Genomic DNA, 9,704 nt, shown 5'->3' on the forward strand with positions numbered 1-9,704 from the left:
TAAATCCTAACCACTCCTTTATAACAAGAAAAAGGAGCAGGCAGGTCTCACATAGTGGCTGACAGGGAACGAGCTGCAAAAGGCAGAGAAGGGCTGGAAACAGGGGCTTTTATGTTTTTTTACTCCCACCCCACAGATGTTGCCATTGGAAAGGTAACCAAAGAGAAATCCTTCTCACTGGCTGCCTACACTGTCAGTCTTCCCCACCCCCCCCAAAAAGCCACCCCACAAAACCCTATTCTGTCATACATGAAACATTAGCTATAGTTTCCTGTATGACTTATAGTACCTTACTTGGTGACTACGGCCTCAAAATTTCATCTTTCAGAGAAAAAAAGAATTGCTGCCCAAAGTGTTTCCAGAAACAAACAGCCAGATCTATTTGTATGCAGACTTTCTGAACAGTAAGTGATAGCAGTTGATTGCTATAAATATTACCACAGAAAATTATTATTAAGAGATGCAGCATACATGGAAAGCACTTGTATGCATGTATACAATTCTGTTTTGCATATTAAAATTGTAGCTAGTGAAAGCACAGTATGTACAAGGAGAAAAACTGTATAGATTTGTTCTAATCAAGCAAGCCAGGTTGTGACAGATGTCTGTAGCAATGAGTTGCAGTTCTTATTTTAATGTAATAGTCTAGTCTTTTGTTTTTTAATTCCCTTGATAATATAAGTGGTTCTCTATTTTATCTGCTCATAGAAACCTGCTATGATTTTATATTAAGTAGGATTTTACTATAATTTGGACATACTCCAAATTAAACATTTTTAATACTGAGTGCCTTCTCTTTCAAAGGAGGCACCACTGGATGTTCTAATGAACATACCTGTCTATAAAACACCAGATTCCCTACCCCCACATCAAGCAACTACCAGTCTGTGATTGTAGTATACATAGCATAAGTGTAACACACCAATAATACGGCTATTATTAAACAAGTAATACAATTTAAAAAATTAAAGTAGTGTTGTTTAAAAATAGGATTTTGTTTTGGTCACTACAAAAAAAGCGTTTGTATGAATATTCCATATTTTCTGTTCTAGACAAAACTTGGAGGTTCCCAAAGCCGTGTACTCAAGGATGTATGATACAGTTATCCTTTCACCTCAATATTTAGCCATCAGGAAGAGTCATAGTAGTAATTCAGTGATTGGAAATAGATACAACAGTGATACCAAGACAAAGGTAAAAAATTAAGGTGAAATTTTCAAAGATATCTAGGTAACTTGGGGGAATAAGTCAGACTGACCATCAGTGGCAGTCTTTAAAATCCCATGCAGACACTATCAAATTATGACGTAACTTGTGTTGTACTTGTTGCTCAACAAGGTGGGGTGGGGAATGTCACTGGCTTTTGAATACAAATGCATGCAATTTACCAACCTACTACGCCAAAAACTCACGTAACAACCTTTTCACTTAGCTTCAGTAAGTTTCAATTTACTACATTTAAGACAAATGCATGCTAAATAATTTCTGCATTAAGCCACAGAGAGAAAACTGACAGAGCAGAGAATCTGCTGCTTAGCTTCTAAAATGGACTGTTCAGAACTGGTAGCCTAGGGGGACAGGAGATGGCTGTCACATCTTCATGATGGCAGTCTTGAGCTGCTTATTGCCTTATAGCAAGGCTGTTCAACTTTTGAATGGCTGGGAGCCACACTTCCCAGACCACATGCCATGCTGTGCTGCACACAATGGGCACCGTCCACTGCACCATACCAGATCTCCCATGCCCTGAGCACTGCCATATGCTGCCCTCCACCCCAGCATCACATGGCAGGCATGAACCTGCTGTACCGCATGGGGTCCTCAGGTGCCTCCCAAGCCCAAAGTTTCCAATGGTGGCAGCAGCAGGAGCTGGAGCCATTGGGGAACTGGGAGCCCAAGGGCCACAGGTTAACCCCTTGGGGCCTGGATGTGGTCAGCTGGCAACCAGTTGGGCAGCCCTGCTCTATAGTTAAGTAGCCCTGGGGGCTTGTTTAGTAGGGATGTGCAAAATTTCACTAGGTGTTTCGTTTCAAAGCTGTTTCAACAGGTTTTGAACTCAAAACAGAAAGAAATCGAAATGAAGCAAAAGGCTTTGAAACGAAACAAGGGCACTCAGTGTTTCAAGTTTCGAAGCCAGACTTACTTGTCTACAGCACTGGTCCCAGGCGGCAGCCTCCCGTCATCTGGCACGCAGGGCCGTGCCGGACTCCTTCCGGGGGTGTGAGCCCCAAAATCTGCGTGCCAGATGACAGGAGGCTGCTGCTGCCGCCACCTAGGGCTGGTGGCAGCAGCAAGTCTTCCCCAGCACTGGGCGTGGGCTGTGCCCAATGCCAGTCCCAGGCAGCAGCCTGAGCTCCCTCTCATCTAGCAGAGCCCGGCAGTCCTCCTGGGGGTGCGAGTCCCCAGACCTGAGCCCCAGTGAGAGGAGGCTCAGGCTGCTGGTTCACCTGGGACCAGTGCTGGGCCCACGCTGCACTTAGCACCAAAGAAGACTACTGCTGCAGCCTGAGCCCTCTCTCATTGGGGCACAGATCCAGGTGCCTGCATCCCCAGCAAGAGTCTGGCAAAGCCCCACAGCCCTCCCAGGGGTGCAAGCCCCCGATCTACACACCGCATGACAAGATGCTGGCGGCAAGTGTCCATACTGTTGGTTTGACCAGTTTGAGGTACAGTTTCCCAAAAACCTCTGCACTATCTCCTTCGCAGGCTTCATGCCCCCAGAAGGGGCTACCATCCCTGTACTGTTCATTCAAATCAGGCAAGAAATTACCAAGTTGTAGGCATTTTCGTGATTCCCCATTATAGCCTACAGGTGAAACATCAAACAATGAAACAGTTTCAACAAAAGGAAACGGGACAGTGCTTCAAAACTGAACGAAACACTCTCCCTATGAAACAGTAAAACAGATGTCGAAACGAAACAATAGCGTTGTGCACAGAGCTACTGTTTAGATTACGGTACTATCCCCTAACTTCCCCTAATCTCCGCCTCACCGCATGTAAACTTCACCCTAACACACACTGCCTGATTTCTCCCCCAGAGTTTGCAGGACAGTCCTAGGTGTCATTTGACAATGTCGTGTCTCATTTTTTAACACAATACAATTCTGTTTTGTATGTAAAGGGATATTTTAAATTGCCAGGGAAATAAATATCTATAACAGTTTGACTATGATTTGTTTCCAACAGATTTTAAACTCTACTTTGGATCATGCCATACAGACAGCAAACAGCTTGAAGAAAACTACAGAACGAATGGTACAAGCAGTGTCTGAAGATCTAGCTAAAGTTAAAACTCATCAAAATAAACATTTTTAAGCTATTCAAGCACTGGTATTCTTCCTGCTAGGAGCTGAGTGCAGCTGGTCTTGGACACATAAGAAAGACACCTGAATTATATTATATAAAGACAGCCCTGTTTTCTTCCACTCTGCAGTGTGTGCGTGCGTGTTGGGGGGGGGGGGGAGGGGGGGGGGGAAGGGGGGGGAGAAAGGGTAGAAGGGAGACATGGAGAAACCAGGACAAAGCTTTAAATAAAGATATCTTGATTGACTATATAGACAAATTTTCTTAGTATTCTCTTTTTTAACAGAATTGGTCTGAGGAAATAAGCCCCATTATCGCTTGTTTAGAACAACAGGATATTTCAGTCCCTGTGACATTACATGTTGCCTCCACCACAGCCTTGTTCTTCCTCCTACTGGCACTTGTTAGCGAATCAGGACCAAAACCCCATTCCTGGATGATCTCCCTAAATTATGGAGTTGTTTTGAATGGATGGTTTTTGTTTTTTTCTAAAATACCCATTTATATGCTAAGCTGAAGCGAGTATATAATCATTCATATACTGAAAACAATTTGTATTTTTTATAGCATAACTTCTTGCATATCCCAGTAATTATATTTAATTTCTTATCTTATTTGCATACAAGCACTTTTCCCTGCCAACAAATTAGCAGCTGGAAATTGGGGTGTGTATCTTTACACAAGGAAGTGTGTGGAGTAGAGAGCCTGATCCTGCCGTAGTCAAACTGTAGCACATCAAGAAAGGCACTGACCAACTGGAAAGAGTTAAGAGGAAAACAACACAACTGATTAGAGGTCTAGACATGCCATATAAAAACAAGTTGGAAGAACTGAGATCTGGTCTGAAGAAGACTGAAAGGGAGATACAGCAACTGTCTTCAAGCATAAAAGTCTGTTGTTAAAAAGAGGATGGTAATCAATTGTCTTGTCCCATGGAGAGACAGAACTAGTAGAAACAAACTTTGAAACTGCACTAAGGCATATTCAGGCTAGATGCAAGGAAGAACTTTTTAAACAATGAGCGGATAATCACTAGAACAGGTTTCTTTGAGAGGCATTGTGATCTCTGTCACTGAAAGTTTAAAGTGGAGGTTAACAAACAATGGTTTGGGGATGGTTTGAGCAGAAGGGTAGACTAGGTGACCTCCTGATATCCCTTCCAGACATATTTTCCTATAATTCTATGAGAGACTGTTTTGAAAGTAAGCTGCCCAATTCCCATTAGAAACACTGAAGTTATTTATCCAACATGTAGAGGATTTAAAAAACAAAAAAAAATCCTTTAAAGGGTCGGCTAAGTGCCATCTCCATGAAAAGACAGACACTGTGTTCAAAATTTTATTGAAAAGACTGAATGCAGTCCATGATATTGTCAAATTTATAAAAAGTAGTAGTTAGATTAAAGCATCAAGCTGTTTCTTGCTGATTCTGTATTCAACTAGAAGAGCAGAACCCATTAGCATTGGAAGAGACTTTCACATATTTAACTGAATATTAAAGAGTAAGTTTGACCAACTCAATTTGTCAATTTTCAAAAAGTAAAACAATTAAAAACACAATTCAATTAATTTTATATCAATCAGTTTTAGCCATCCAGACACACCCTGTTGGACACTTTTTTTTTTTTTTTTTTAAACAATACACATTAGATTAGTACTAAAGTTGGCCACATCTTGCTCAGACATGTCGTACAGACTATGATACAGGCCCCTTTGTAATCCTTTGGTAGAAAGGAGCAAGAGATATACTACTTTTTCCAGCTTATGCTGTAATGTCTTTGAAATGGCACTACAGAGTTTGCATTATTACCTGATAACAGACCATTCACTTTACACACAAAAATACATGAACTTCACACACGGAGCAAACAAACAGAATTGAGCTCTCAGCGGTATTTTTTTTTTTTCTATGAAATTCTGTAGGGTCAAATCCCATCAAATATTTTTAGTGTTTCATACAAACCTTACTTCATTCTCCAAAGTATTTTATTGAGGGTAACAAGCATGTAGTATGTCAAATATTAACTTTCACCCCACCACACAACTCCCACTCAGAAGATCTGTGTTGTCTCATAGGTATATCAGATTAATATTCTGTCCTATGAGTTTTCACAAAATGATGCTCGTTAGAGAGTGTTTACATTTCTTACTATATATTTTTCAGTTAATTACTGTACACGTTGCATAAAAAACTTTCATAGTTAGATGACATTGCACTTGTCTGAAATAATCTTAACATACATTATATTTAATTTTCCTCTGAAACCTCTACATAAAGCCAGATTCTTTTCTTCCAGTCATTTTCAGCAATAAACTCTCCTGTTTCCAAGATAGAAAAAAACCTCTTAGTTTTTGAAGACATCATTACAGTCTATATACAAACACAATTTCTAAATTTAGCATAATTTGTTACAGTAGTAAACATGCCCTTTTCAGAACACACTTTAGTCAACTGCTGCCTATACCGAAATGTTAGACTCCCTGCCCCTGTCTCCAAAACGGCAAAAGCAGCAAATTTTGCTTATAAAAAGTTATTCTGTTATCTGGGAGAATGTATTGTCCTGAATACAGCATTTGAAAGTTAACAAACATATATACATATGATTTATATTATGGGATCTCTTAATAAATTTTAGTTAGGCACCACTGAAACAACACCCGAAACATTACAATTTTGTTTCATCCTTAATGCAGACTATATCCTTTGGTTTATTAACTTTCTTTATATCATCCAGTAGTCTTTTAGGTGTCAAAATGTGTGTGGAACCTGGTAAAACATAATACTTTGGATTATTATAGTTGTTTGACTTGCAGATAATACAACTCATCATCAAAAAATATATATATCAGCGCTTTGGGTTACTGTACTTCTCATGCTCCAGGTACAGTAGTTCTCAATGCTGTAGTTTCTTGAAATGTAATGAGTCATTGGCAAGTGCTCCCCCTGCTACCAAGGGGCTGGGGAACAATTGTGTCAGGTCTAGGGTTGGTTGGAAAGCAGAATCTGTTTTAGCAAAAACTCAAGGTTTTCACATCAGAATAAGAGAGATCTTTCAAAATAGTTTGCAAAGGGATAAGAAATGAAGATACTCCCAATCCAAATGATTATAATACTTCCAAGTTTCTATTTCAACCAACTCAAAAGAATGGACCTGAACGTGTGTCTTCAACACATGCCCTAGATTGATCGACCATTTCTGGACTGGGGCTTGGACTTTTCTGAAAGAGTGGACTAGTTTTTACTAGAAGTTTTACCCTGGACCCAATAAATTTTCCTGATGAAAGATCCATCACAAAGTTTTGCCAAAATGTTTTGTTTCAGTTAATTTTTTTAAATATTTGCTCAAAAAATTCTTACCATCACTGATCTGAAAGAGGAAAAAAAAGCTACACAAAAAGAAAAAAAAAACACAAAACTACCAAACTTGTTGCCTTGCTACTTTTCCAGCTTGTATGGGCTTTAACAGGAGGTATTCTGTACTTGACTGGCTTGACAGCAGGGGTGTGCAAAACACACCTTATCTGATTGGGATTCAGATTCAACCCGAATCAGGGACAGCTATTTGATTTGTTCATTCGGATCACTGTCCCCGATTCGATTAGGCCAAATCTGAACCTAAAGGTTCAATACTTAAATCAGCCTTAGACACAGCTTTTAAAGTTTTTTCTACATACCTTGAAGTAGCAGGTGCGGCTCGTTATCGCTGCAATGCTGGGGCAAATGGAGTGTCCCATGGGAGCATGGGGCACCCCCGGCGGTGAACCCGCAAGTGGACTGGAAGTACTTCCCCCAGCTCGGCAATTGGCTGCGGGGGAACCCTGGGTGCCTCCTCTCCAGGAGGCACCAGTCACCAAACGCTCCTCAGCAGACCCGGAAGTGCTTCTGCTCCGCTTCTGGGTCTGCTGCTGAGTGCACTGGGGAGCCCCCCATGCTTATGTGGGACACTCCGTGCACCCCAGCACTGAAGCCCCTGCTACCTAGAGGTATGCAGAAAAAAACATTTAAAAGCTGTGTCTATGTCCGAATCTTTCCAAATCGATTCAGAGGATTCTGATTCAATTTGGAGAGATTAAAGGGTCCTCCGATTCAATTCGGATTTGGAGATTCAGCCACCGAATCAGGCCAAACTGAATCAGGGACCAAAGTTTCGCAGTCCTAACTTGATAGTATGTTGCATCCTAAACCTGACAGGCACTCAGAGGGAGGGATTATAAAGCATTCCCCTTTCATAGATTGTAAGGCCAGAAGGGACTTTGGAAGATCATTGCAGCCCCCCTACACCACGCAGGAAAGGTAACTGCAAGTCAGGTGACCCCAACAAGGTGACATTAACCTATGTCTTTTAGTCTTTAAAAAGACTAAATAGTAAGAAAATGAAATAACGCAACTCCAGTATTAACATCTGAAGACACACTTACCAATGATAACTTCACAAGATTTACAGGCTTGAGAAACTTCATAAGCACAACGCATCTCAGAGTAAGTAATGCCTCCAACTACAAAAATAATCAGCTTTGAGCCACTCTTCCGGTCATCTGGTTGATTAGTCTTTGTTTTCTGGCGAACACTGTAAAATAGTTTGTAAGAAAAATTTAATGTAATCAGCTGTAGATCATTTCAACACCCGCGTTAAATTAGTGGAAGTGACAGACTAATCAGATGGGAAAACAATTATTTGCAGTTGTGTGATCTAGCATCCAATTGATATTTGAACAAAAATCTAACCTTGAAAGGGAAATTAGTCACATAGCCAGACTAACAATAAAATATGAAAAAGCTCGTAGTAAAACGTAAGACTACACAGCCATTACAAGAGTTTGGAAAAAGTAGGAAGAAAGCAAGGGCCTTGTGCTAGTAAAGCCCACAAGAAAAGCCTCGCAGGGGAAAGAATATAAATATTCTGAAAGTTAGCAAGTCACCAAACTGTACCACAGGAAGTAACTCTGAGAGATCACATGCATCTTAACTTTCTCAGTTCCTCAGTGTAAACTGCACCTGGAGGAAGACTGAATGAGTCTGAGGGATTGCTAAAAGACAGCAGTATTTTAAGAACTTTCCTCCTCTATAACACCCTTTGTGCTACTGGAGACATCTGACCTCTGATTAAGTTGATCTGCAGCTTTGAATTGCACCTTTAAATGTCCAAAAGATACCCAAACTTTTGCCTATAACTAGTAGGCTTATGCCAATAGGGAAGTATTCAATTTGAATTTGGCCGATTCGGAGGACAGCGATTCGGTTCAGAGATTTGGATCACTGTCCTGAACCGATTCAGCCAAGTCAGTTTCAGAAGATTTGGTGCCAATTTGGAGAGATTCAGTTATTTGGATCAACCAGGGAGAGGCAGGCAGTCAAGCGGCTGCAGGTTCTCCAGCTCCTTCGGCTGTGCCTGCCTCTCCTTGGGCAGGGGGAGTCGCAGGACAAGCCCCCATGGCTGCCCTGCCCAGCCCCATCCCCCACGCAGCCCTGGCAATTGGGGCTTCTGGGCACTTGTGGCAGAGCCACCCTGCACAGCACGGAGATCAAACACCCACCTCCCCCCATTTGGCACCTGTGCAGCAGCTGCCCCATGGCATGGGTACAGTGCAGCTCAGCAGGCTGCAGGCTGCCTGGGAACTGGGGCCAAGCGCTGCTGGACTCTGGCTGACTGCTGGAGCCACCTCAGCTCCCAGACAGCATGCAGCACCCTGCCGAGCCATGCTGCACCCGTGCGATGCAACTGCTGCCATGCAAGTGCCAGGAGGGGGTGGGGAGGGACAAGCCCTGCTGCCCCGCACTGCACAAGAGGACTCTGCTACGAGCCCTCAGAAGCGCTAATTGCTGTTGCCAAAGCTTTTTTTTTCTTCTTTGAATTGCTAGGAGGCTGGACCAGGTAAGGGATAGGGCCGGGCAGGACAGGGCAGCCATGGGGGCTTCTCCCACAGCTCTGCCTGCCTCTGCCCCTGCGGGAGGTGCCACGGGGGCTCTGCCCTGCTACCACTTGCCCAGCCAGTATGGGGGGTGGGGGGCCACGATGCAGGCATGGCTCGCTCCAGGCGGTGGCAGGTCATAGCCCCCACTCCCAGTACTACTGTGCCTGCATCAGCGCTGGGAGCAGGGGCTTTGCACTGGCACTGCTTGCCAGCTGGCACAGAAGTGGGGCTGCAGGATGCAGGCACAGCAGCACTGGGAGCAGGGGCTATGCCCTGCTTGCTGCCTTCTGCCTGAAGCGAGCCACACTTGCACCTTGCCCCACCCCCCTAACCCAGCTAGGCAAGCAGCAGCAGGGCAGAACCCCTGCTCCCAGCGCTGCGGCACCCGCATCCTGCATCACCTGTCCTCCCCCGAGTAATGCATCCCCCCGCCCTGGCCAGGCAGCTTGTTCCAGCCCCAGTACCAACCCCAGCCCCAACCCCCAC

General features: G+C 43.4%; 2 protein-coding genes across 6 annotated transcripts in view; one reads left to right on the forward strand and one right to left on the reverse strand.

Moving 5' to 3' along the window:
* AKNAD1 (AKNA domain containing 1) overlaps positions 1 to 3,327 on the forward strand; it is a 28,385-nt gene extending 25,058 nt beyond the window's left edge. For all 5 annotated transcript variants that reach the window (XM_019502059.1, XM_019502060.1, XM_019502062.1 and 2 more), the window contains 3 exons: positions 329 to 404; positions 1,053 to 1,194; positions 3,190 to 3,327. In XM_019502059.1, coding sequence (XP_019357604.1) covers positions 329 to 404; positions 1,053 to 1,194; positions 3,190 to 3,318 — 347 coding nt within the window. In that variant the 3' untranslated portion in view covers positions 3,319 to 3,327. The remainder of the gene's footprint in view (positions 1 to 328; positions 405 to 1,052; positions 1,195 to 3,189) is intronic.
* Positions 3,328 to 4,630: 1,303 nt separating this feature from the next.
* Positions 4,631 to 9,704, reverse strand: part of STXBP3 (syntaxin binding protein 3) — a 61,967-nt gene continuing 56,893 nt past the window's right edge. The window contains exons 18-19 of the mRNA XM_019502074.1: positions 7,725 to 7,873; positions 4,631 to 6,072 (exon numbers count right to left, since the gene is read on the reverse strand). Of these exons, the coding sequence (XP_019357619.1) occupies positions 5,972 to 6,072; positions 7,725 to 7,873 (250 nt within the window). The 3' untranslated portion in view covers positions 4,631 to 5,971. The remainder of the gene's footprint in view (positions 6,073 to 7,724; positions 7,874 to 9,704) is intronic.

Source organism: Gavialis gangeticus, unplaced genomic scaffold (assembly GCF_001723915.1).
Source record: "Gavialis gangeticus isolate Ggan-Ray unplaced genomic scaffold, GavGan_comp1, whole genome shotgun sequence".
NCBI lineage: Eukaryota > Metazoa > Chordata > Crocodylia > Gavialidae > Gavialis > Gavialis gangeticus.